The sequence below is a fragment of the Falco naumanni genome, chromosome 3, assembly GCF_017639655.2.
Source record: "Falco naumanni isolate bFalNau1 chromosome 3, bFalNau1.pat, whole genome shotgun sequence".
NCBI classification, from domain to species: domain Eukaryota; kingdom Metazoa; phylum Chordata; class Aves; order Falconiformes; family Falconidae; genus Falco; species Falco naumanni.
The window spans coordinates 81,576,080-81,604,035 of NC_054056.1; the positions used below are offsets into that span (position 1 = coordinate 81,576,080).

At 39.1% G+C, this 27,956-nt stretch overlaps 1 protein-coding gene across 4 annotated transcripts in view; it reads right to left on the reverse strand.

Annotated features, from left to right (window-relative positions):
* Positions 1 to 27,956, reverse strand: part of STAU2 (staufen double-stranded RNA binding protein 2) — a 177,454-nt gene that overhangs the window by 105,661 nt on the left and 43,837 nt on the right. For all 4 annotated transcript variants that reach the window (XM_040588431.1, XM_040588434.1, XM_040588433.1 and 1 more), the window contains 3 exons: positions 13,090 to 13,249; positions 7,939 to 8,046; positions 1,805 to 2,017 (listed from right to left, as the gene is read on the reverse strand). In XM_040588431.1, the coding sequence (XP_040444365.1) occupies positions 1,805 to 2,017; positions 7,939 to 8,046; positions 13,090 to 13,249 (481 nt within the window). The remainder of the gene's footprint in view (positions 1 to 1,804; positions 2,018 to 7,938; positions 8,047 to 13,089; positions 13,250 to 27,956) is intronic.

Sequence of the window (27,956 nt, forward strand, 5' to 3'; positions counted from 1 at the left end):
ATGGTGAAGTAAGTTCTTTGTACATTTTCCAAACCCAGTTTTGCACTCTCCAAAGCACTTGCTTTTTTGAAATGGCTTTTTGGTTGGCTGCTCCTGCAGAACTCTGCACTCAGTGTACTGAGTATACAGATTTCTGATAGTAATACCTTTAGTAAAATAAGTACTGATTTACTTATTTTTACAATCTATCAACATAACATTTGCTGAGGACTGAGTTCAAGCTATACTAGTATAACGTTATCCAGCCTAATATAATGCAAGCCGCGGACATAACATGATTCAGAAAAACAGAAGACTTTTTTTTTAAAAAACTAACAAAAGGCAAATACAGAAAAAGAGGTGAAATTTAGGTCCTAAACTATATTCTGAAGCACAAGTTTTGGACATGAAGGTTTCCTGTTTTTTCCTGCAATTTGAATCTCAAAGTTACTGATCTGCATAGTATGGGGCAAAGGTGACTTTCTCTGTACATCAGAGAGAAAGTGAGTACTCTCCACCATTATTTGAACTGACCTAAAATGAGTATGAAAGGCTATTATTATGCCCTTATGCATGCCTGAATGACTATCCAACATGCCAGACAAGAGAAAATCTTGTACAAAGAGTTTGACTGCTTCCTCACAAAGTAATGCTTCCTAAGATAAAATTAAAAATAGCAGATTTTGGTCACTTGCGAGGCCTCATCTTCTGCACTGAACAAATGACAAGTTAATCTGATTAATTGTTCACTGCTGAGACTAGGTAGTGATGCTTCACAAAAAATATACGGACACTGTGGCTGCTTTCATTAGAACATTTGGAAGACTAATTACTTCAGATGACCCTTTGGTTTTGTAAGAATTTGGGATGAGTAAAAACACCACAGCTAGTCACCACAGACTGACTGAACTGCAGAAGTAGCAATAAATCTACTGCCACCAAGAATAAAAGCACCATTTAAGGAGCCTGAGCTCACAAGAATGCAGAGCCTCTAAAAGGAAGCCTCATCAGTGCAGCAAGAAGCATATTAATATCCTCTGAGACAGGGCATGTTTTCATAGAGGGATGTTCAAAGTCTGCAAGTCCTCCATGGGTTGGTCTCCAGTGCATTTTCTATCTGTATCTGAAAGCTAAAGAGCATTATCAAACACACGCCAACCTTAACACAGGAACATGAAACAAAGAAAGTATTGTCCTTTGGCACTTGACAAGTGACACGCTAGGCTGAGATGTCAACAAACTCTTGGCCTTCTTTCAAATCTTTCAAATATCAAATTGAAGCTGAAGCCACAAAACTCCCACATCTAGCTACACAAGGGGAGGAGGCCAGACTGGGTACCACTTCCCCATACATCTACTATTTCACGTATCTCTCTCCCTCTTCAAACTGGGGAAGGGGGAGAAACCAGGAAGAGAACTTGGGAGTCCTTGGTTAATGGTTGGACCCAATGATCTTAAAGGTCTTTTCCAACCTAAATGATTCTATATTTCTATATCCTAGTAGGGCCTCCCAGAGGAGATGATGCTAAAAATGAACAGGGCTGTACAGAACTGCTTGGAGTTTCATCCTCCCTTAGACTTGAACCAAACCCCCGAAGACTTCAGTGATGTGAGCTCAGTGCTTAAGCTGAGCACTTTACAAGCCATTATGTTGGAGAATTTCACAGCATTCTCAGAATTTAAAAAAGCACAGACATATTAGCATAGGCAAAAAAGTAACAATATTGACAGAAAATGACAAATAAGCCTTTACTGCTTTTAAATTTAAGTAACTCTGTTACTTTCTGAGCAAACATTCTTAATTCTGTCACAGGCAGACGCATACCTTCAATATTGTTTTTGGACGTTTTTTAAAGTAAAGTTTTGGCTTTTCAATCACAGGAAGAGGAGGAAGTTTCTTAAGTTCTTGTAGGACAGCCATTGCAGCACGCTTCTTTGAGAGTTTCTTACTGTTGCCTTCTCCTTCTGCAGTGAATTCTCCCACTGTAACTCGTGTAACGAAGCTCTTCATGTGAGGAGGTCCACTTTCTTTAATCACCTTTTAAGCAAAAGTAACATTGAGTCAGATCACCCTACAAGAATATTAGTGTTTGTATCTCTGGAATGTACTTACTACTAATGCAGTTTTCCTGCTAACTGAAGGCATCACATGGATTTTCAAAAAATCTGGACAAGTATTAATGACAATACCGAGTTTGAGGACAGAAAAATAAAGCTAATTGGATAAAAGACATCTAACCATTGCACTCGGTCTTTCAAAGAAAATACAGCAGACCTATATTTTCAAAAAGATTTATACAATGACACGAAACACAGTAACGGTGCATATCTAAACCAACACGCTGGTTTTTCCCTTGCAAGGTACTTCACATACTAAAGGAATTCAATTCATGAAGGTCCACCGGGCTTTGGCCATTTCTTTACATAAAACATATTGAAAACTATATTTATATGGCATCACTTCGACCCATTCATAATTTTCTTCTATTATCATTTTAAAATGTAGGAAGTTCATGTATGGTCCCAAACTTCAGTCTTAAAGGTCTGTATTTTTACACTGTCCTAGCTGCAGGCAGCATGCCTGCTCTCAACTCTTACCTTGCCACAGTACACAATAATAGTGACATTCCATACATTTGAAAGGCTGCCACAGTCTTGCCTCCAGGACTCAGTTGTCCCTCCCAACAGTACCAAAAACAATTATCAAAAAAGTCACCATAACTCACACAAAAGCCAATCAGTTCTGAAAGGTTTCATTTATTCATTCCCTTCCCAACATATTCGAGATGACAACGAGAGAACCCACTTGAAGTACATCTCCACTATTGAAAGTTACAATAATATGGAAAAAAAAATGAAGTTCTGAAAGTTGTACCTTCCTTTAGCTGCTGTTCTGTCTTCATTTTTACACACACACGTCTCCATTTCGGAGGCTATACTGTTGGGATTCATTCACCAACAACCCCGCAGCACTGCAAGTGCTAAGATAGTCATCTCTTCATGTGTGCGCCATTTACTGGTCTGGACAATGTCCATCAGGAATTAGAGACCTCATTTGGGAAAGGGTTCACTTATTTTGTTTGATGGGAGGAAGCAGCTACCTAATTTAATCTTTGTTACATGTGTATAAGGAGATATTAGAGCATCTGACAGGCACCTCTTTGTATTATTTTCAAAATCAATACAAATACACATTATTTTTTCAGTAGGTGCAATTACATCAAACCATTTTTGAAGAAGTATCATGCCGGAGTGCAAGGGAACTGAGGTAAAGGTGCTAGGGCCTTCTTGGTGCAATAACTATATTTTTAATGGGCTGAAACCTTCAACCTTAATATTATTACAACATGTTTTGTATTAAAGTTCTTTTTATCAAGGTCATGTCCCTTGCATTATTTAGTTTTGCTGTTACACTGTAATGAGGTCTCCTTAGGCTTGTATTTCTTTTTTAAGCTCTCTTTTGTGGCAACTTCACCCAGCAAAAACAATTATCACAGTATATATCAATAAAAAAACACAAAATGAAAATTAACTGACAACTTTGTCCACATTTTCCCAGAACAAGACAACATCTGTGCCAGCATGGGATTTTTCTGTTGTAGTCCAGGAGTGTTCCCACTCTGTTTCCAGATAATAGTTTCGGAAGTTGTTTTCAGGATTCACCTCACTTGAAAGTCACCCACTAGTGCTTCAGCACGTGAGAAGGCAGCGGTGCTTTTGAGGCACTGGCCCACGCTGAGGCACGAGAGGCTGCACTGCCCGCACCAGTCCCAGCCCCAGGATCTCCTGCTCGCAGGCGCAGCTGGGCTTCCTGTCCGTGCTCAACACCTTCCTCACACCGCATCTGTTCTAAAGGCATATCTTAATCCATCCCCGTACAGTGCTATCCAAGTATTACAACACGCTGGCTGTAAAATGTGGCTAAATTAACCTTACTAAGGTCCTTAATCTTTCTGTGGTCTTACTAATACCATTATATAGGTGTTTTTACTTAGATGCAATATAATGCATTAATAAAATATACAAGAATGTCTACACTGACCAGATGAAAAAGGACAAAGTAACTTGCTTAAGAAAGATGATTGCTGAGTTCCTAAAATATTAGTTTTATATAAGTTTTCTCATATATATATATATATAAATGTACACAAATATATATGAAAAAGAATGCTAATACAAAACCAGATTATATTTTCATATACATGAAAATACATTTCTTAATATAAAACTAATGTATTTCGGTGTGGGTTTTATCTTTTAAACTTTTAAATATGTGACACGAGGTCAATAATTGCCTGGAAAACACTCGAAAGTATTTCTTTGTTAGTGTGTAAATGAAAAAAAGTCTGTGTTGTCAATGGAATGAACCCCATAGGATTCAGATGGGATTCAGATCAAGCTACGCATCCAAATTTGGTAATTTAGCAAAAAAAAAATAATTACCTATCAACATTTTTGGTTAGCCCCAGATTTTAGATCTTTTTACTCCACATGATTTCAAACAGTTGTGCTATAAGCCTTGGACAGAAAACACTAAAAAGAAGTTCAGCCTTTGCTGTCCAAGAATACTATATGCATTAGTACATTAAACTATTTCCTTGGTTGACAGATACGACCCATGGACCAAATCATGGCTAATTTAAAGCTGAGAATTTGATTAAGGGTGACAGTTCAATACACTTTTCTTTTTCTGTTCCACTGATTTAGAGAATAACTCCAGCAAGAGAAAACACATGGGGCCAAAACACATCTAAGGTCAAGTTACATCAAGAGTGAATTTGGCTCAACTTAATGAATCACGCTGACAAATGAAAACCAGCAGTACAATTACAATAAGAGTGCAACACTGCTTCAATTATTAATGAGATTCCAGGTAGAAAATTCAAAAGGTTATGACAAGATTAAATGGACATTTTTTTTAAAAAAAAAGAGAGAGACAAAAAGTAAGTCAACAAAAACATGTCAGCTACATCCACAATTATTTAGAAGTTTTAAAATACCAATATATTTCCATGTGTGCAGGCAGACATACCAGATTTTTACAGTTCAAAAACCAAAATTAAAAAATAGCCTGGATGTTTTCACGCGAAACCTGAATGAGAGCTATTCAGTATGTCAATCATCCAGTCTGAAAGCCTTAATCTCCAGGAAAGCAGGAGCCAGATGGGTGTGAAACTTCCTGCTGAAAACTTGCTCAGTCTCCCAGAGTCAGCAATACAGTCTGCTCCTGGTTCAAAATACAGAATCTCTGCCTCACTGCGGTATGACTGGGACACAAAAAACTGCAACTTATTTCCTAGTGGAACACTGGTAGGGAATGGAGGGCCAGAAAATTTGCTTGTTCAGGCACCCTATCCTCCCACTCCTGATACCGAGAATGAAAAAAATAAATATATCAATGTTTTGCTATTCTAAAGAAAGAACAATCCAATCCAAAGAAAAATACTGAAAATAAAATGGCAATCTGAAAGACCCCAGCGTGTTCTAATACCTGAAGCTGTTGACCTCAGTTATGTCTTCTAGGCTCACCCAACTCCTTACTGACAAGTCGGAAATAAAAAACATAGATCTTGCAAAAAAAAATGAAAGAAGCAAGATGTTAGCCTACTGTCAAGGAGGGAAAAAGAAGCATTATGATCATTTTACAGCTATTCTAACAATTCCTACAGCAATCAGGTTTGTATACCTCCTTAAAAATTGTTTACTGAGAGTCCCACAAATGCCTTAGAGGAGTTGTATTTTGACTTAAAAGTTGATGAATAAAGGTTAGTTAAGGACACACCAGTGATAAGTATGGACTAAAACTTGTTCTTTGTTAGAATTGAATGCTTTTACTTTTGTTAATTATTCAATAGATAATAATTCCTTAAAACTCATCCTAAAGTTCCTAGGCAATTAAAACCACCCATATTACATGGAACAGGATAGACAGAAGAAACCCACAGGGTTCTGCACGCTCTTCTTATTTTCCACCCCTCGTGCAATTCTGAGGACATGTTTACATAGAGCTTTACATATCTTTACAACCGTTACTTTGTTGCATAACACAGCACTGTTGGAATATTGGCTAAAGCTTCATCAGATGAAGAAAAGAGAACGTTTTATAGCTCTCACATGCAAAAAACTAGAGAAAGAAAGCTTTGATGCCTGCCTGGAATAACACAAAACCATTTGTAAATAAAATCCTATTAGAAACATCAGATCCTGGGGATTACCCATAATTGCTTAGCAGTTTTATTGAAGTAAAAGCCAGTACCAAGTTCAACCAAAATTCTGTTTAAGAATGTCACCTATACTTAGATTTAAAAGGCAGGAAATAACACAAAACCTGTCAGGAGAGCAAGAAATTGTCTTTTTTCCATGTTGTTAACATTCTTTGGCAAGTGACACATTAGACTTTTCCTGTACTAAGTATCTTTGCCTTCACTATCTCCTTATCAAAAGCTCTTCCTTAAATGAGCTGAAACACAGGAATGAAGTTAAGAAGACATTCAAAGCACTGTCCCTCTTTCCTTTCCAACAAGCTCCAAGCTACTCTGTAACCCGTGACCATACATCTCTTTGTATTTTAGGGTAATGATTTGTATGGAACTATTTCAAATACTTTAAAATACTTAAGGTAGAAAATGATGTGTGAAAACTGAAATGTTAATTATGAGCTTCCTTTTTGAAACACAAGCATGTGTTTCCATTATGTCTGATCTTATGTAAGAGTTATGTTCTTTCTATGTAGTTACAAATTGATACACCAACACCCCCAGACACCCCAGTTTTACCCTTAAGATTTTAAAGTCTCTCAACTTTCTAATTAGTCCATATTACATAGACCATATCTATGAAGCACATACGCATTTGTTATACTGAGGAATTCCTTAGTCCAAACCAATAATCTTTGCCTTTGGCTCTCTTACCCACCTTCTGAGAGACTTCTCAGATTTCCAAGGAAGTCCAAATAGTTCATTTGACATTGGCCAATTCATGGATATGGGCCAAACATGTCAGTAAACCGCGTACAGCACACTGTAAGGCATGCCATAGCATAATTTATTTATTTGGCACGCAAATAATGTGCCTATACTTCAAAAGGAAAAAGCATTGGAGAAAACAGCCATCACCAGTATAGGCAATACCCATGCCTTTCATATATACTTATTTTAAATGTAAAACAGAAAGCAGAAAAATAAAACTTTAAAGAGCCACTTGCATTAATATTTTCTGCATTTAAAAAAAAAAAAAAGGAAAAAGGAAAAAAAAACACAGCTTGAAAGTCTGGTGGTTCCTACCACAATAACATTAGATATTTACAACCCGTTTGTGTAAGAACTTTCTCATCAGAAAAAAATTTCCTATCACTCATTCTCCTGTATTTAGTTCATTGATAGTATTAGAGCTATTCCAATACAATTTTCTTTACTATTTAAGGTAAACAAAGGTGTCAGAAGCAGGTTCATACATAAAATCATATGAGATGAAAAAAAATAATCATGAAGACTTAAGTAGAAATATGTAAGAAGTCGGCATGGAAGATTAAAAGGATACTCATGACTTTCTGAAAACAGCACATCAGATGCAAAATGCTTCAATGGGAATTTTAGAGTGTATGAATGCCTGCAGTTGAAGTAAAGACTTTGGATAACTGTTTTGAAGATTATTTCAAATCAGAATGAGTGTGGCTACTGATTCTAATCCCACAGCACTATACAGAAGATGGCTGAACTGCTTTTCTGCCATCCACTTGTTTGCAACCAAATATTAGGTCTTTAATACTTCTGAAAAAGCATCCAATTTAATAATACAAACTCAGTGTCTTAGACACTGATACCCTACCAATTATATTATTTATAATTTGCATTACTTTAAATGTCATATTCATAATATATTAATATTATTAACTGTGTTGAGGTTTAGTGACATTTTTTTAATAACTTCTTAGTAAACAGATAAATATGTAACACATACCTCAAAACTGACAGGTATATTGCGCTTCAGAGCAACTTCAAACACTACACTGATCTCAGACTTGTTTGCATCTTTATCTTCTTCTGATTCTTTTCCTGTTTCTCCATTCTGAAAATGAAGAATACATAATCACATTACAAATTTTAGAAGATAAAAAAATAAATATGCTTCTCTCCCAATTTCTCAAAGACCTTTGAGTTCTCCTGTCATGTTGTAAATCTGCGTTTGTACATCCATCCCAGCACCCCATTATCAGACACCTGCTGACCACGAAGCCATATATACTACACTTATGCTTCATAATAAAGGAAGACATACACATTAATTTATAAATAAATGATAGATGGCAAAATAACTTCTGTGGATTGTAGTCCTATTAATGACATAGATAATAATCATCTGAATACACACTTCTTGTGTCAAACATGAGGATCAAACAGATCTTTTGACCTGTTTCTCAGTCTCTCTGTGGGTACCCCTTCCAAGCAAGGAGGAAGTTTTCTGTACTTCTTGGAAAGTAGAGAAGACTGTACTTCTCTCAGAAGAAATTTAGTGAATCACCCCCACACTTTGACTGGGTCACCAGGTTACAGGTGTCCTCAGCAGGTCCAGCTGGTTAATGGCCCCTCCATCAACTTCCCTCTGGGAGTTATGACCAGTGTGAAAAGGTAGTGACAGAGAACAGCTTGCTCAACACAGAACATTATTTATTTATCCATAGGAACATAACAAACAGAGAGGCTAAGAGATAAAACAACACAAGGCACATGCAAACATTATCCTGCCTACAATTCAGCTTTGTTTTACCCTTTACATAAGTCTTACTTTTCTCAGACAACCACCAGCACGGGGATCAGTCAAGGAGCTACCACCTTCTACAACCTCTACATGTTGGTGTTTGTCCCCCAGGCCACATCTTCCTTAGTTCTCAGAGGTTTCACTTTCAGCTACTTTCACACTGCAAGGCTCTAAATGTTTCAAACTGGGATCTCTCAACAACCACGTAACCTTGGCCAGGCTCCTAATTTTTTATTAGTGGAGGTAAACATCAAAGAAACTTGGGCTGGATTAGGTGGATTCCTGCAGAGTCCCCATCTCACATAACAAAGCCTGATCTAAACCTTCAGCCACCAGCATAGCTACAAAATGCAGATACCGAAGTTATAAAATCACATTAAGAAATCACTACGTTCTTCACATTAACATTTGTTACACAAAGTGACATTTATCAATCTTTTACCTGCCATTTGTTAACTCTTAATATATCAATTTTTAAGATAACACAGGACCAAAAATACAGCAGTCAGCTGCAGCATGCAAACTACTCTCATTAAATGGTTGCAAAATTTTGAGTCTGAAAAAGCAATTTACATGCCTGGTGTTGATTTGGAGCTAAATACAAATAAAAATGTATAAAGTTTGTAGAACCTGCTGGGAAAAAATAAGGGTGCAGTGCAAAGCAGTAACAAGGGTAGTTAGAATGAAATTATGTAGGACCTCTAGCTCGTTTCATATAATGAAGTGTGAAGGAACACTGAAAGCAAGGATGTAGGTCATTAGTTATAAGACAGGCAAAGCACTGATTAGGTTCACTGAGAAAGATCAACTGAACAGAATTAAAAGCACAATATTTAAAAGTAAAAACATATTTTGTGGATATAAAAAGTTTCAGACATACAGAGTGGGGTACTACTATTCTGTAAAAAACCTTAATGACTATCTTAGTATTCAATTAAGTTTGTGTTTTATAAAGGACACTGATAATCCAAAACATTGACAAAAAAAAGCCACAAGGATGAACTACTGATTAGAAGAAACAACTTTACACAGAGACAGTGGAAACAATCAGTTCTATAAAAAGACTGAAAATTACTTAAGCATAATCTGCAAACGCATAAGGGGGAGAGATTTTTGATACCTGCTTGTCACGTTTAGCAAAGATAAGAAAATACCAATTAGATACAAAATGAAGCTGAGTGAAGAAGAAATACCTTGCAAATTACCTTTGAAATGGGGAATAATAAATCACTGGCATAATTTACATAAAATAATATACAGCCCACTGGACTGCCACCAAGCCTTTAGGTCAAGAATGTTTAGGTTTTCCAGCTATACCAGATATATAGAGTCTAACGTAGAAATTACTGCTTAAAATTTCACGATTAGTACAAACACATTGGACCAGAAAATCCCTGGTTGTCCCTTCTGCCCTCACAATTTAGCTCTTTGCATATTTTTCCACCAAACACAGTAGAGAGACTAACTGTGAGTGCAGAATAGGGAGGATTGCAGACTTTAAAACTTAGACCTTAGTATGGAGCAATAATGTTTCAAGCTTCAGTCATATGACTTCCCTAAGGAAGATAAAATATGTTCAGAGTGTCTCAAGTACTTTGGATTTAAATTTGATCCTCATTCCACAACTGACACTTTAATTGTAAGGCCTTTCTTAGCCTCACATCTACGATACAGAAGACGTGCTTTGGCAGACACACAATAGCTCTTTTATGAAACCTGTAACCCTGCCCTGTTTGCTGACTGCTTCTTCTTTCTGCTCACCTTATGCTCTTCCACACATTTGTGCAATGAAGTATTAAGATAGCAATACTCCTCTTCAGTGGTTTAATATGGATAAAAAAATTTATCCTTAACTGCTTTTTTTAAAAAAGGAAAAAAAAAAGTCTATCTTGAAATGAAAGAATATATAGAAGGCTGCATTAAGCAAACAGGGTTATGAAAGCTAAAAGGTAAATTCCATGGATCCTATTCCAGTGAAATTCACTGAGTCACTAATGGGATACAAGGCTAGATTGGTACCAGCAGGTCTGTCCTCGCTCCCCTCTGTGCTCTCCTTGGAAGCACAGTGGCAGTGACTGGGGAATGAAGCAGCTCAATCTAGCCATGTAACTGAGGCCAGCCAGACTCTACATGTGTACTGGATCTGATCCACGCATGACATTCTGAGAAATGGTGAATCGATCACCTTCCACAGCTGACCCAAGCAGATCAGTTCTGCTGAAGGAAGCAGAGTTTTACTGAGCTGGACCAGGTCCCACGGTGAGGGCACATCCCACCACCACACAGCAGCCCTGCCTGCACTTCATGTGACCAGCAGCAGGGAGGGGCCTGAACATTGGCACCATGAAGCCCTTAAACTCTACTTCAACCAAACTACAGTCCTCTGGGGAGCTACACTCAGCTCCACATGATGGAGCTTTTTGTACTTCATTATGACCTAGGCACAGCGCTACCTCCAGCCTTCTCCAGTCACCTACAACTCCATGAAGTGACAGAGATGTTTCTTCATGACTAGCCTGCAACCCTTACTAGCCCTTTACTCTCAGCATAACCAAGCCACAGAGGTTTTACTGACTGAGGACCCTATTTAGTCTCCTACTCACAGACACCTGCTACTGAGATCCTACACCCAAGCGGTCTTCAACTGCTGCACCAGAAACTCACAGTGCTCTCACAGGTCTTGCAAGTAGTATGTGAATGTCTCAGCTATTCTACAATCTTGTTTCCTGACAAGTCTTCCCTATTTTTCTCATAGCTAACTGCAGATTTCATTCAGTTTACAGGAATAATAAGTTTACAGCTTACGGTGGTGAAGAGAAGAGTGACGTTACTTCATTAGCTCATGAGAGAGGCAACACAAGAATTTAGGAAGCTCAATTTGCTATGAGTACATCTTCTAAAAGTCTGAACAACCTAAGAGACACTGATGTAAATAAACACTAAATAGACCCAATTAGGCAAGAATATTAATTAAAGATTTTATTATTTTTGCTAGGTACATTACGTATGCACATGGCTATGAAAACTCAGTATATAAACCAGGTACATATCAATGTTACTTATCTATACAATTTACTTCTGCCTACTACCTACTATCCTATGCACACTTAGTGGTTTGATTTCCATTCTGATTAATGGATATCTTGAATTCAAAGATTCTTTTGATAAAATATGATATGAAACATACCATTTTCAAACCCTAAGAATATGCTGACCTAAAAATATGTTTCAATAATATGAGATTCCCACTCAGGTTTGTGCTAAGGATTAATTATTACCGAAATATTTGACGGGAAACTAAAAGGGAAAAGAAGGAAATTCACAATGAGGAAGGTACAGGGATTCCTCCTAAGACTTTATGTATTATTTTTTAATACTTTTCCTGTTTTTTCTAAAAAAATCAATATTAATTACAGTGAATGATTTTGAAGATAATTTCCTGATCCAGAAAAATAATATGGCAAAACAAAAGGGTGAGTCAAACTCTCTTTGGATCAAAAGAAGGATGTACATCCAGGGTGAGGCAGAAAGAACAAAGATTATTTTTTAATATAGTAAATTGTTTCCAGCCTTCAAAAGCAGCTCAAAACTACCACACAAGGCACTGAAGGTACTATTAGTAATGTTTTGTACTGTGCACAGGAGTTCAACAGACATCATCGGAAAGAGTATGCAAAATAAAAACATTGTCTCCTATGCATTTATTTTGGCTTATTTGACTGGACAATTTTATTATATTTGTCCTTTCGATTTGCAAAGATTATTCTGAGAATAATTGTTATGTTAAATATTTTTTAACATATGACACAACATTTTCATTTTTATGTAGCAATATATACCGTTTAGAAACATAGCAGTGAGAAAGCTAGCCATTAAAAAGGGTACTAAGTGGCCAAAACCATCAGAGAGGTGATCAGTAGCTGTCAGCGAGCTCCGTCAGGTTCTTTGGTACACTGGGGACAAGTCATTTCAACCGTAAAGATCACATTCATGGCACAACACACGTTTAAGATTAATAATTCATTCTCCATGAAGCCACTGATTCAATGGACATTTTCTCCACTTTTGGTACAAACACAAATATTTGATTTTATTCTGATTTTATTTTTTACTTAATCACTGTTGACAATCCCATCTTTAAAATGCCCACTTATTTTTGTTATTTAACTCTAGCCCCGTGTTAGGTGTGCTGTTATAAAGAAATAATAGTAACAATTTGTTAGCATTACAACTTTAATTATTGAAGCTAGTATGAAAAAAACACTAAAAATTAAACATTGAAAAACTGGCAATTAAATTGTTTGATTTGGTATCTTAACGTGAAGACTAGGAACAGTTTTCTGAAACACAAACCTGAGGTAATTTTTCTGGAATAGGCTCATTTTGGAGAGCTTGAAGGGCCTTCATTGCAGCATTATGTCTAGCAGCTTGACGAGTCTTTCCTTCACCAAAAAACTCACTGTTGCCAACAGTTAACTGGACATAGAAAATTTTAGGCACTGGGCAGTGATACCTACAAAGAAGTCACAAAAAGAAAACAATACAAGTTAGAAGTTTTAACTATTAATTTTCTGTAATATAGAGCAGTAGTTAGGGAGAAAACATTATATTTTCTCACAGAGTGAGACCTAAGACTCAAATACACGGACTGTGCCTCAGCAAAGCCATCAGTAACTCTGACAGCAGCTCCTATGTGCAAACCAGCTCTTCACTCACGTTTGCAGGGCTCTGCAAAGAGCTCTACTACACTTCAGTCCAACAGCCCTGCTCTGCTCTATTCTTGGTTTGCATCTTGAGAAGATTAAACTAAGAACAGAAAGCTCCAGTGGAAACCATGCTGGGGAGCCATCTCCTGTCCCACAGGAAAGTGGCACGGAGGAAGAAGGATCGATAGGTCTCGCATTTGAAACCTATTGACACAGCTCAGCTCCTGGGGACAACAAAAAGTCAGATGGCAGAAAGTGACGGACCTGGACAACATACTTCTAGCCTCTTTTTAAAGTTCAAGTATTGAAATTGTTGTAGAGGATACTGAGGAGTTCTCTTCCAAAAACATAATGAAGGGTAGGTAGAAGCTCTCCTCCAACACTGTAACAGCCAAACATTTTCGGGGCACTGAAAGAAAAGCAGCAATCACCACCACATTGTTTTCCTTTTTTTTTTTTTCCTTCCTACAGAAAAATTACCAAATACAACAGCAGGGATTGTTTTTCTGAGTATGTCTGAAAGGCCCCAAGAGAAAGATGAAGCAAAAAATGTAACATTTTCCTATGAAATGGCACAGCTATTATTCCTCAAAGAAAGCAGTATCTTTATCCATATCAGCTCCACATCTCTATTTTCAGTAATAAAAATAGCTAACCCAATCCATACTCCCTACCCTGGAACGTGTCTCTTGCTAGCAGAGAATGAAGAAAGAGGCATAATGCCATTCTCAGGTTTGGGAGGTCCTGTCACAGCATGGTGACAACTACAAACATAAGAGCTTGTCCTTATAATGAATTTCTACAGAAAAGAAATATTCCACCACACACACTCACACACCCAGAAAAAGCAATTCCGCACAGATAATTAGTTCCAATCACTGTTAAAATTATAATCTTTTAATAGAACATTTCCAAAAGGTCCTCTAATTATATTCTACACAGGTGAAGGAATTTGCTTTAAACTCTTAATTCTGTGGTCTAGTCTGCCTGTGCTCCTTCCTCAAACAAAGGATTTTCTAACACGCTGGAGATGTAGTCCTTGGAAAAATATATACCTATCAGAAATGGCTTCTCATTTATGACAAATAACTTGTACTTATGTTACAGCAATGTAAAAAAGCCCAGCAATCCAAAAGCATGGCCAAAAGCTAGGTCCATCGCAACAAAACTTGAATCACTGAAAACCACAACAGAATACTACATTTTCCTTCGTCCTCTTAAAGGATCTTTATTAGAGTGTGCTCTCTCCATTTTCATCTGTTGATATGGATGGCGATTTTTTTTGTATGAAGACTTTCTGACTTTTCATTAATAATTGTAACTGATTTGTTTCAACTACAAAACAAAAAGTTTTTCAGACAGCAGCACACTTCAAACCCAAACAAGTGTGAATAAGCACTCCAGTCTCAGTGTCCCTGAACTTTGTGCCTAATTCTAAAAATACGTTTATATGGAAACGGCAAAACCATAACACTGGCTCCAACAAGCCTCTGGCTATAGGGCCTTGGAGGGGTGAGCTAAGTTGCCTTTACGACATGCAAAAAGTGGGTATTTGCTTTCCTGTTTACAGTTTAACACAGTTATAGGGAATTATTAAGGTCTGGAAATGCATTGGCTGATGTAAGATTTTCATAAAATTATAGAATAACTCAGGTTGGAAAGGCTCCTGGAGGTTATCTAGTCCAACACAGCACCCAAAGCAGGGTCAGGCTCTGAAGTTACACCGTCTTCTTCAGGCATTGTCCAGGGTATTGTGGATATCTCCAGGGATGAAGATTCCACAACATCTCCGGGCAAACCGTTCCAGCATTTGACCACTCTTTCTGGAAGAACATTACAAAGGTCCCACATGCATAATGAATTCCAAACACCATGGTGCAATTTGTTCACAAAGCAGCTGTCAAACCAAAGAAACAGATACTTCGAGAACGTTCATTTCTATCCCACTCCACAGTGTCCTTCATTGCTTCTGACATGCAGCATTCACCTTCTGCCTCCCTCTGCTTCTAGAAGGTATAAACATAATACCAAGCCACTATCAGTATGACAAAATCTACAATAAAAACAGTGGCTTCAGACTGAGATCTACCTCAAAAAGAATGGCAGTTTTTCAAGTGAAAGGCAGAATTTCACCGTTTCCTTTCACTTGATGAGTTTACATATAATATTTCCTGTATCAGCATTTTCCCTTGATTTATTAGTTTTATTTCATTTGCAACATTGTTTCAGGAAATACAGAAAATAAATTTAGGGAATATGCAGGCAATAGATATAAATAATATGCTGAAAGATTTTACACCTAAGAATCAGGAACAGGCCTTTGACATCATAGGTCAAACTGTATTTCCAAAGTGAAAATTATTACACTAATTTAAAATCAAGGGAAAAACAATGAAAAGCTTCATCAATCAGTACAGTCACCATCAACTCTTCTTCCACAGCTAGCTTAAAGCTGTCCCTGGCTCCTCTACACCACTAATGTGATTCCTCTGAAAGTCTTTCCCTAGTTTATCACAGAAACATAGAATAGCTGAGGTGGGAAGTGACCTCTGGAGATCCCCTAGTCCAGCCCTGCTGCTCAAAGCAGGTCAGTTAAAGCAGACTGCTCAGGGCCACTTCTTGTTGGGTTTTGAGTATCTCTGAGGGTGGCTGATTCAACAACCTGGCGGGCAATCTGCTCTGGTGTTTGACTGCCCTCATAGTAAAAATTCGTTATTTTTCTTATGATTACATGGAATTTCTTGTATTTCAGTTTGTGCCTCATTTTCACCAGATACCACTAAAAAGAGCCTGGCTCCACCTTCTTTACTCACCCCCTTCACAGATTTTATATGCATTGATAAACATCCCCCCAAGCCTTCTCTTCTAGCTAACCAGTTCCAGCTCTCTCACTCTCTCCTCAGATGAGAGATGCTCCAGTTCCTTAATCACTCTAGTGGCGCTTCCCTGGATTTGTGCTGGTACGTCCATGTCTCTCTTGTACTGGGGAGCCCAAAACTAGACCCAGCATTCCAGACGTAGTCCCTTCACCAGGGCTGAGCAGAGGGGAAGGATGACTTCCCTCAAGCTGTTGACAACACTTTTGTAAATGCAGCCCAGGATGCTGCTGGCCGCCTCTGTTGCAAGGGTATATTACCAGCTCATGTTTAACTTGGTGTCCACCAGGACCCCCGGGGCCTTTTCTGCAAAGCTGCTTTCCAGCCAGTTGGCCTCCACTGTGTAGTGATCTATGGAGTTATTCCTGCCCAGGTGCAAGGATTTGCATTTCCCTTTGCTAAACTTTATGTTACTGTCCGCCCACTTCTCCCAGCTGTTGAGGTCCCTCTGGATGGCAGAGGAGCCAACCCTTTGGTGCATCAGCCACTCCTCCCAGGTTTGTACCATCTGCAAATTCACCTTGGGTACACTCTGCCGCATCATCCAGATCATTAATGAAGATATTAAACAATACTGGCCCCAGTATGGACCGCTGGTGTACACCACCAGTGACTGGCCTCCAGCTACACTTTGTGCCACTGATCATAATCCTTTGAGACTAGTTCAACCAGTTTTCAAACTGTCTCACTGTCCATTTATTCCAGCCATACTTCACAAGTTTGTCAATGAGGACGTTATGAGACAATGTCAGAAGCCATGATAAAGTCAAGATAAACCACATCCGCTACTCTCATCCACCAAGCTAGTTGTCTCACTGTACAAAGCTAGCAGATTGGCCTGGCACAATCTGACCTTCTTAAATCCATGCTGACTATTTACAGTCACCTGTCACTCTTAACATGATCAGAAACAGTTTCCACCATCATCTCAAGGACTGAAGTGAGGCTGACTGACTTACTATTTTCTCAGATCCTTATTCTTACCCTTCATGAAAATAGGAGTGACATTTGGATTCTTCCAGTCCTCAGAAACCTCCCCAACACAGCAATCATTCAAAGATAATAAAGAGTGACATCACTATGACATCATTCAGCTCCCTCAGCACCTGTGGCCTCAGGGACCTGTCCTGTCTGTTTAAATGCTTCCCAACCTAATCCTTCTCCATCGAGGGCAAGTCCTACCTGCTCCAGACTTTTCTACTGATCTCAGGGACCTGGGATTCCTGAAGGCCAGCCTTATCATTAAAGACTGAGATGAAAGCATTTTGAGTACCTCCATCTTTTCCATGGCCCTCTGCCCCACTCAACAGTGGATCCCTAGTCTTCCTTTTGCTGCTGTAGAAGCCCATCTTGTTGCCCATCACATACCTTCCAAGATTCAACTCCATATGGACTTCAGTTTTCCTAACCCCATACCTGCATGCTTGTACAGTGTCTCTACATTCATCCTGGGTCACCTCACCTGCATCACAAACCCTGTTTTGAGTTTAGCCAGTTCTTTGTTCATCCATGCAGGCTTCCTGCTGCGTTTTCTTGACCACCTGCACGTCAGGATGTATGGCTAAACCATTCTTGAACTTGGAGGAGGTGAACCTTGACAAGCTCTCTTGGACTCCTCTCTTCAGGACTGTATTCCCCAGGATTCTTCCAAGCAGGTCTCTGAAGAGACACAAAACTGACATCATGAAGTCCAGTTTGTGATATGTGATATTTGCCTTGTTCTCTCCTCTCAAGATCTTGCCACTATCTCACGGTCACTGCATTGAGTTCAACCTTCACATCTCTGATCAGTTCCTCTTTGTTTGAAAGTGTGAGCTGTGGCAGGAATGCCCATCCTCACTGATTCCTCAGTTGCCTATGTCAGAAAGTTGTCACTCATGCACTCCAGAATCCTTGGACTGCTTGTGTCCTACTGTGATGTCCTTCCAACACATACTTGGGTGGTTAAAATCTGCCATGAGGACCAGGGCCATGGCCATTAACCTTCTTCCAGTTACCTAAAAAAGACTTCATCTACTTCTTGATCATTCAGCAGACACTCATCGCAGTATCGCCCGCATTGGTATGCTCTCCAGCCCTGACCCATAAACTATTAGCTGCCTCATCACTCATCCCCAGGCACAGCTCCGTGCATTCCCACTGCTCTCTCACATAAAGGACACTCTGTCCTTGCCATCCTGGCCGGGCCTTGCTAAAGATCCTCTACACATTGATTGCAGGACTCCATTCGTGTGAGCTATACTAAAATGCCTCTGCGACCCCAGTGAGGTTGTATCCCTGCAGCAGCTGCACACAGACCTCTCATTCCTCCTGTTCATTCTTCATGCTAAGTGTGTTAGTGTAGTGGCACTTCAGATAGGAACCCAAGAGTCCTGATTTCCCAGAAAGGGTATAAGGACTTCCCCCATCATGCTGTCCTGTAGGCTCTTCCTTACTTGTGTGCATACTCTTGGGGTGGAACCCCTTCAGCCCTGCTTTGTTGGTTTTAGGGTATCTCTTGTCAACACCACCCTTAAGTCTTTGCCTACTAACTTCCTTGGTTTATTGCTCAACTCCACTCTCCTTCAATTCAGAGCTTTCTTGACCAGATTGGCCAACCTGTTGATAAAGATGCTTGCCCCACTTGGTCAGGTGGATCCTGTCTCTTCCAAGCATTGATCCTCAAAGAGAGTGCCACAGTTGTAAAAATCAAATCTCTTTAGTCATGCCTGTTATGCACCATGTGTCCCCTTACAGTGTCTCTGGCACCCACAATGAAAATCAGCAGTAGGTAATAGTCTAAGGAACAGACACTCTTTGGCAGTTTATCTACCACGTCCCAATCCAAGCCCTAAGTGAGAAGCAAACCTCCTTGCACAGCAGGTCAGGCTCACAGATGGTGGTCGCCATCCCCTGCAGTAGGAAGTTGCCCACTATTACAACTTGCTGCTTCCTTCTGGTGCTGCTGCAGGGCTCAGAGTTGGCTGGATTGGATGCTTTGAGAGCTCCCAGGCCCTCATCTGATGCCACAACACTGAAATTGTAGTTTTAGGGTCCTCCTGGTGCCCAAAATTACAAGCTTCCAGCCTTCACTGTCATTGGACTCCCCACTTCAGAGCCCAATAAGCACTGACTCTCCCTGTATGGCTGGAGATTCAGGCTCTGGTACCTGCAGGGTCTCAGAGAAGATCCAATTGATCACTTACTCATCAGCTCCAGTGATTTCAGCAACAGTTTGATGACATCTTCCCGCATCTCCTTTACTTGGTAACACAGATTCTCTGACAGTGCACATCTCCTGCAGACAAGACCACGGTCTCCTCATCCCAGCTAGAGCTCTGGAACTAGATCTGACTCAAGGTCTCCAAGGTACCAGGGACAGCTGCTCTGGATGGTGCTAGGAACCGTGCCATGTGGCACATCACCACCCTTGCCGAGTGCACATGTGCTGTCCTCAGCAGTTTCTGGCTCCCTTCAGCATGAATTGCTGTGCAAACTGCTGCATCTTCTAGCTGCTTTTGGGAGCGGTGCTCTAGGCCCTGCGCTTATACAGTCTTCTCCTTAGTACCTGCTGAAAGGGTGCTTGACTCTTTCTAATCAGGAGACAGCTGGAAGAAAAGCTCAGTGCAGCTTTTGATCAGGAGTAGCTGACAGAGCTTGTTGGCAGCTGCTAGAGCTTGCTAGAAGCCGCAGCCTCCTATCCTTTCCCCGCAGCAACAGGCATCCTCAGAATTCCCAGTAATCCTTCCCCCACCCCAGAAGTTCTTGGAAGACCTAGAACTACAGCATGGAAATCACTGCATCTGTTGGCTGCTTGTGTTAGCTGCAACTTAGCACAGGATAAGCTCTGTCACGCAAAAGCAGTAGGGACCTTGACAGCACATCCCACCTCACTACTTCACAGTCCTCTGAATAAAAAGAAAGGTGGAAATGCTGTTAGCAGCTACCTAGACTGAGGGAAAATACAACATCCATCAGAAGTTCCCGTTTCTTGTTGTTAGACCTATCTTTCTCTCTGTTACATGCAAAGGAAGAAAGCACATGAACCTTAATCCACTTTATAAACTCAGATCCCACAACAAGCCCTCACGTTTTCCCTCCCCACCTTTTCTTTTAAAGAGTGTTTAGGGAACTATTTATGTGATAATATGGAAAAATGATATTCAGCCTGTGGCTCTAGAGCCTCATGCGGGTCTTTGGCATTGGCACAATGATTAGATTTTTACATGGTTTTGATTAAACTTTTCTTGCTCTGCCTCAAGCAGAGTTAACAGAGTACTGATAATGTGAACATTCCCAGGAAAATGCAAAGGAGCACCTGAAATCCTCAGAAAATGGACTAAATCTGTGAGGATATTGGCTTTTCTACAATATGGAGCGTGTCAAAGAGAAAGAAAACATCCTCCTCTTTCCAGTGGTGAGGACAGAGACTGCATTAACAAAAGCCTTACAAGTAATCATAATATTACAGTCTAAAACTACAGTGCAACCATTACACTGAGTTTTAATATGGAATTATTCTGCATCCTGAAGATGCACATTCGTGTAAGGAACAAACCCATACAAAGTTAAGATGATATATCTGCCAGTCATCATTAACAAACTTTCTCAATATATCACATTTGAGTTACTAAAAAGGACTGAACTCATTAACAATCTTTGGAATATCTATATAGAGTTTACTGATTATTATGCAATAACATATCAGCACAATATTTTCCATCACAAGAACCCCTACATGTCAGTCCTACACTCCTCAGCCCTCTCTTGCTCCGTTCAGCCACAGAACTGATAAAGTCAGGATTTCCTACAGCAACACTTCACATAGCGACTCATTAATTTTCTGAAAGTTGTAAAAATACCTACATTTAAAGAATATGCATCTCCCTGCATTCTACACAGCAGCTACAAAGGCTAGGATTTTCCTTTGCAGAAAATTGAGATGTAAAAAAGATTCCCAGATGATACTGGCACACTCCTCAGAACATAAGCTGACAAGACACAGCCAAATGACAGATTACAAGACTAGAAGGCAGCAAAAGGACATGTGAAATGATGTCTTCTTCAACTGGAAGAAAAAAAAAAGTGATAAAGGATAATGCTTTAACAACTAGTTATGTATAACCTATTAAAACAACTTTCCTCTGGCTCTTCTGGACATTTGAGATTCTTAAGATCCCTCAAATAAGAGGTCTGAAAAGCAGGTTCTCTTTATTCCCTGTAAGTTTCATAGCATCAGAAATCTACTTTTTAGTTAATGCTATTGATATCACTTTAGAATAGTCAACCTGGAAAAGGATATTTGCTCTATGACTGTGACCTTGAATGCCAAGTTTCAGCAATGAGCAAATATTTACAACTAGTTATAAACCCCTGAAAATAGGGGTTCATAACAGAAATGCTGACAGACCTTAACTAAGTTGGTGTGAGCAGGCGCCACTATAATTAAATAAATCACCAAGGTCTGTTGACAATTAGAAAACTCATTTTGGTTTGCCACAGAGACAAACAAAAATTCTGTTCATTATAATTTTACTGGAATATGATGTCATAACATGTAAGCATACTGAAACAATCTGCTGCTTTTCTAGCCAAAATATTAATTGCATACTAAGGAGCCCTTGGGGCCTCTTCCTTTTTGGCCATCAAATCCACACACACAAAGACAAATAAAGTATTAGTACATACGTTATGTGTTCATACTGCATATCCTACATTTCTCTGGATTCCTCAATGGCATAAATGTTTCTGATAAATATTGTCACTTTATTCATAGAAGGGGGGAAAAAAACAAGTGCAGGCTGCAGCTCACGGAAACCAGGATGTTTATTTAGATTTAGCCCCCTTTTCACTGTTAAAAACTCCAGAGAGGTTTTGTCTACATTCTAATGGCCAATGTATTCTTCACCTACATAAAAAAAGAACAAATCAACCCAATTACTTCCCCACTACACAAATGTTAGAGCAAGTATTAACCTATTCCCATTTCATAACACAAAGTGATGAGGAACAGGGCCCGTTTTGGCCAAGATGAAGACAACTAAAATATGAGATACAACATGGCACAGTAAAGTAATTCTTCAGATGCCAGCTCTGTGCTGAAAGGGTCATTCTCTGCACTTCTTCCCTCTGGCTCCTTTTCCGTATCAACTCAGTCAAACTGGCAGCCCTGCTGACACTGCTTAACCAGGAAAATGCTGTGAGCTTTGCGAGTGGAGGAACAGAGCCACAGACCACGCAGGGGAGTAGGAAACAGCATTTGCTGTGAACACTTTTTCTCCTAACATTTGAAATTTCTCTAGGGGAGCAAGTTGTCTAATGCAGCTGTTCCCAGGCCATGGCCTATTTTTCTAAGCAGTCCATTAGCCACGTGCATTTCTAACAGATGTGAGTTCTATGCTTTGAAGAAGGAAACATCCAGTATAGCCACTTTTGTCTTCATACAGTCCACCTTCTGCTTCTTTCAGCAGGTCCACAACAACACCTGGGAACAAAGAGGCTCTCCTTTCCAAGTACTCCTTTTAAGAGCTGTAGTCCATTACCTTTGAATCAGTCTGTCTGTCCTCTTCTAGGTTACCTTCACATCCTCCAAAAACATTCTTAATGTAACACAAGCAAGACAAAGCACTATGTCACATTTTTTTAATCACAGACATCCTTTACTAGACACGTAATTTTCTGAGATTTCTATTCAGCTGACTTATTTCTATAGCCTGTTATTGTTTTTACCTTTCTAATGTTGACCTCCCCTCAGCTACAAGGATGAGACTTAAAAACCACAAAAAATATGTACACTTGTCCAGGTTATCCTTCATTTGAAAAATGGTTTAAAACTATAATCTAAATCTTTAAAATTTGAAAATTAATTAATTCTGAATGATTCAATATTTTATCTCTATATAGCATTTGCTATGATCAGTTTATTAAACCAATTTTGACCTAGTTGTAGGAAACCCCTATGCAATAGAATGTTTAATTGACTATGGAAAAACTGTAAAGAACAACCATGTGATGAAAACATATTAACAGAAAGGGATTCAAAAACATCTGTTTTTTTTTTTTTAAATAATGAGAAAATGTAACAAAGATGCTTCTTATTTCAAGACACAGAAACCCCAAACCTTCTCTACATCAGATGTAAGAATGTAAGCAAATCCTGCACTAAACAGACAAGATCCAGGAGGCAACTGCATAGTCATCTTCACCTGTTGAGGTCTATTAGAAAACAGAATACTTGCTTCCAGTTCTTTTGGGAGGATGATCTAGGAAGCTGAGCTGATACTTAAGAATCTCCTACTGTTCAGCTTGGCTATACTTTTACAATCTGTTTTGTGTCAATACTATCCTTTGACTTACACAGTTCATTTACTTTTATGTTATGTTTACCCTCCAAGGTGAGCTTTCCCATTCCCTCTCAGCCTTTGCTCTGCAAGGGAACAAGTCACAGTATTTTCGAAGTCTGCCGTATAAAAGGTTACCCACTATCCTCACAATCCTTCACAGCCTTTCCCTACACTTGCTCCTGCTCTTAAATGTAAGAGTTAAGAATGGTAGACAATATACCATATGAAAGGCTAACATTGTACCGTGTAATAGCAATTTATATATCTTTACCAGAAATTTCTCGCTTAACATACCTAAAAAATCACATTTGCCTCTCCTCTGGTTCAATCACATCAGCTGTTCTTAGTTTACCTTGCAAATAATTAATAGTATTAGACAACATTCCTGTTCTGTGATTTCCAACTGAATAACCCTCAGGTGACAACAGAGTCAGTACTACTAGTGCCTACAGTCTTAAGTCTTACATTTTATACTGGAAAGTCTAGTCTCATCCCATTCCTAATGTGTCAGTCCTCATGATCATCCAACTCTTCCTGGATATTTTGATCTTCCTGTGTAGCGATGATGCCTTCTACATCCCATGAACTTTTCCCTACATTTTGTACAAGCACCTTTAACAAAAAAAATTTTAAAAGTTGATTCTAAGATTGAAAGAACTGTACTTAATAATCTTCCTCCAAGTTTGACTTTTACTACCGCTGACTATTTTTTTCTCCTTTCCCACCTTGCATTTCTTTTACAAATCCCTATTTCCTACCTAATGAAAACAGTGTCCTTATCTAGAGCTATAAAATATAACAAATATAACAAATATAACACAAATATAACATCTGCTTTACTCTCTTTACCTACAAAATAAGTTCACACATAACATTTAAGGTTAACACATTAGTTAGAAACAATCTACCTTTAGTACAGAGTAACTTTGTGTTAATTTTTATCCTTCTCTACTTCATTTCTTTATTTATACATTCTTTTAAACTTTGTGCTTAGTCTATGAATATTTCATGAAGTTTAATTATGATTCCCTGGGGTTTTTTCCCCTTCTTTTCCCGGGCTAGAGACTATGCAGTTCCTTCAAGCAGTATGAGTAACTTAATCAAAAAAATTGACTCATGTTTTCATGATCACAAGTTGAAACTTTCCTGAGTAAAAAAACAAAAGGGAGGGGGATTTGGTTTAATGTAACATTATTTAACATGGAATCTTCCCAGGAGAATTTGTGATGACAAGACGATAATATTGCCACATCATTGTATGTCTGAATTCCAAATTGCTCAATACAGACATTTGACTGAAATAAGTACTTCACTATTTACTCCCTGCACATACCACTACTTTGTTTACTATTTGCATTGACAAGTAAAAAACAGTTGCTCATCAAAAGTAATTATAAGAAACCAACTGAAAGCTACAGACATTATAAGTTAAATACTTTAACAGTCACGGATTAAGCTAACAAGTAATACAGCAAACACACTGGGCCAGCAACGTAATACTAGTTACAGAGAGATGCTTCCAGGCATAGTAAGTTCAGATCTCTGCTTCCACTTTTATTGCTCTCTCTCCTTCAGTCTAAAACCCTAAAGTTTAGAAGAAGCACTTTTTAAAGTGCCACAAGGGTCTAAAAACCAGCCTGAATCCCTTTTTTTAAAAACAAAATAAAACTAGTGCAAGAGATATGGGGGGGAAGGGAGGGCTACAAAGAAGTAAAAGGAAAAAACCTCGGGAAAAAAGGATTATAAGATGAACCTTCCGAAGTACTTGGAAATTAAACTTGGCAATTAAACTTGGCAATTAAAGGATCTGAATACGTCAGAGACTAAGGTATAAACAACAAGTGAAAAACAACAATCATATTCAAGAAGAGAGCACAGAACAAAATGTTACATACCTCTGAAGAAATGCTTTTATCTATCAACTGAACAACTAAGTAATGAAAATGGTCAACAGAACTTCAACTTATTCTTGACCGCAAAAACATATAACTAATACAAGAACATACCAGGAATACTACATCCAGAGTTTAAGGCATTGGAAAATGTCAAGTGGACAATGCTGAAATGGAGATGGGCCTAGGGGGGAGGAAAAGATAAATACAAGGAAAAAGAAAATGTTCTTTTCTGTGACATAAAAACAAGTACAATAAGAACAGAAGGGAAAACATAATGAAGCTGTGATGTACACTGTATACTTAGAGGTTAAAGCAGACATCCAGAAAACAAACATCTCAAACTCTTATCTACTTCAGCTCATAAAATTTCCCATGAACTGTATTACTCACTAATCTTTACAAGCATGCAGAGTGGTTACTGAGAATGCCGTCCAAATATCTATTACAGTAAAAGAACATAAACAATGTTGCGTATCTGACTACAATATCATTTTCTTTCTACACAAGAAACTCATGTAAAAAAAAAAAAAAAATCATGTCACTTGCCAGCCCAGAGACTAAGCAAATGGGAGAATGAAGTACTGCACGCATTTAATTTTATCATATATTTATACTGGTAATATAATGCTAATAAAAATGTTACTAATAAAATCATCTCAGGCCTAGGACATCACAAGACTTAATTAACCTAAAAGTCCACAAAGGAAAACAGCCCAAGAAAGCTTACAGAGCGATTCTCACCATCCAAATTAACTTCAATTGAAATAACTAGTGTATATTGGGCTACATTCTGCTCCCACTTGGAGGAATCTAAACATACAAGCATTAAATTGCATTATCCTGAGTAAAAAATGTAACCTATCGTTTTAAACTTGGCAATTAAATGACTGAAAAACCACACTTAATTCTGTCTTAACAAGCCACCTCCCAGCAGCTGAGTGCAGTTAACTGAGGATGCACACTCTCCTACTTACCAGTTATCATTCCTGCATCCTCTGAAAATGTACTATCATGTACTACAGCTTCTGTCTAAAGAGCTTCCCACCTGTGCCATCAGATTTGCAAAGAAATGAAATGTCAGAAAATGAGACCTTGGTCAATTGGAAAGGGAGGGCATTTTGTATTGCCCTGTGCGGTACCTATCAGGATGCTGAAAACAACAGGGATGGTCTTACGAAGGAAGCTTTACCCACACCCGTGAGGGCTAGGGAAGGGGTCTGTTAATCAATCATTGTGAAGTTTGGAAGAGGCAAAAAGGTCAGAAACCAAAAGGATGAGTGGTAAAGTCTTTCAGCGCTCGGATTCCTTTCTACTTGAAACCATAAAAAGAACAGATTTTCTTGGGAAGCTTATTCATGAAGAGCAAACATAATACTCTTCACTTTTCAAACGTTAATGGGCATAATGGAATTACACCCATGACTGACAAGTAAATATAAAATAATTGCTAATAAAAATGTATAAGTGAGGCGATGAGAGTGCAGTAGTAGTGGTCACCAATGCACAGCGACTTGTCTCAGTTGGCCCACTGAATACAATTTAGTACTGAATATTCATATAGAAAAAAGATCATGTTAGATCAATATACTAGAATATAAGGTAGTAGACTTGCTAAAAGGTAGGAAATGTTTGTAATGTGGTGTGGAATTTTATTCCAGAAAGCAGAGACTAAAAAAAAATATAATTAAAAAAAATACTTGGAGGATAGAGATACCAAGGACTGTTAGAATAGAATAAAAGAACTGCTTAGATTGGAAAAGACATCTTAGATGATCAAGTCCAACCATCAACCTAGCACTGCTAAGTCCACCACTAAACCAAGTTCCTAAACACCACATCTACACGTCTTTTGAATACCTCCAGGGATGGTGAATCAACTACTTCCTTGGGCAGCCTGTTCCAGTGCTTGACAGCCCTTTTGGTGAAAATTTTTTTCCTAGCATGCCGTGTAAACCTCCCCTGGTGTGACTTGAGGCTGTTTTCTCTTGTCCTATAACCTGTTACTTGAGTAAAGAGACCAACAGCCACTTTGTACAGTCTCTTTTCATGCAGTGGTAGAAAGCAACAAGGTAGCCCCCCAAGCCTCCTTTTCTCCAGGCTAAACACCCCCAGCTCCCCCAGCCGCCCCTCATAAGCCTTGTGCTCCAGCCCCTCCACCAGCTTTGCTGCCCGTCTCTGGACACGCTCCAGCCCCTCAATGTCCCTCCTGCAGTGAGGGGCCCAAACCTGAACACGGCATTCGAGGGGCGGCCTCACCAGTGCCCAGTGCAGGGGGACGGTCACTGCCCTGGTCCTGCTGGCCACACGGTTTCTGACACAAGCCAGGGGGCTGTTGGCCTTCCTGGCCACCTGGGCACACTGCTGGCTCACGTTCAGCCGGCTGCCGACCAGCACCCCCAGGTCCTTTTCCTCTGGGCAGCT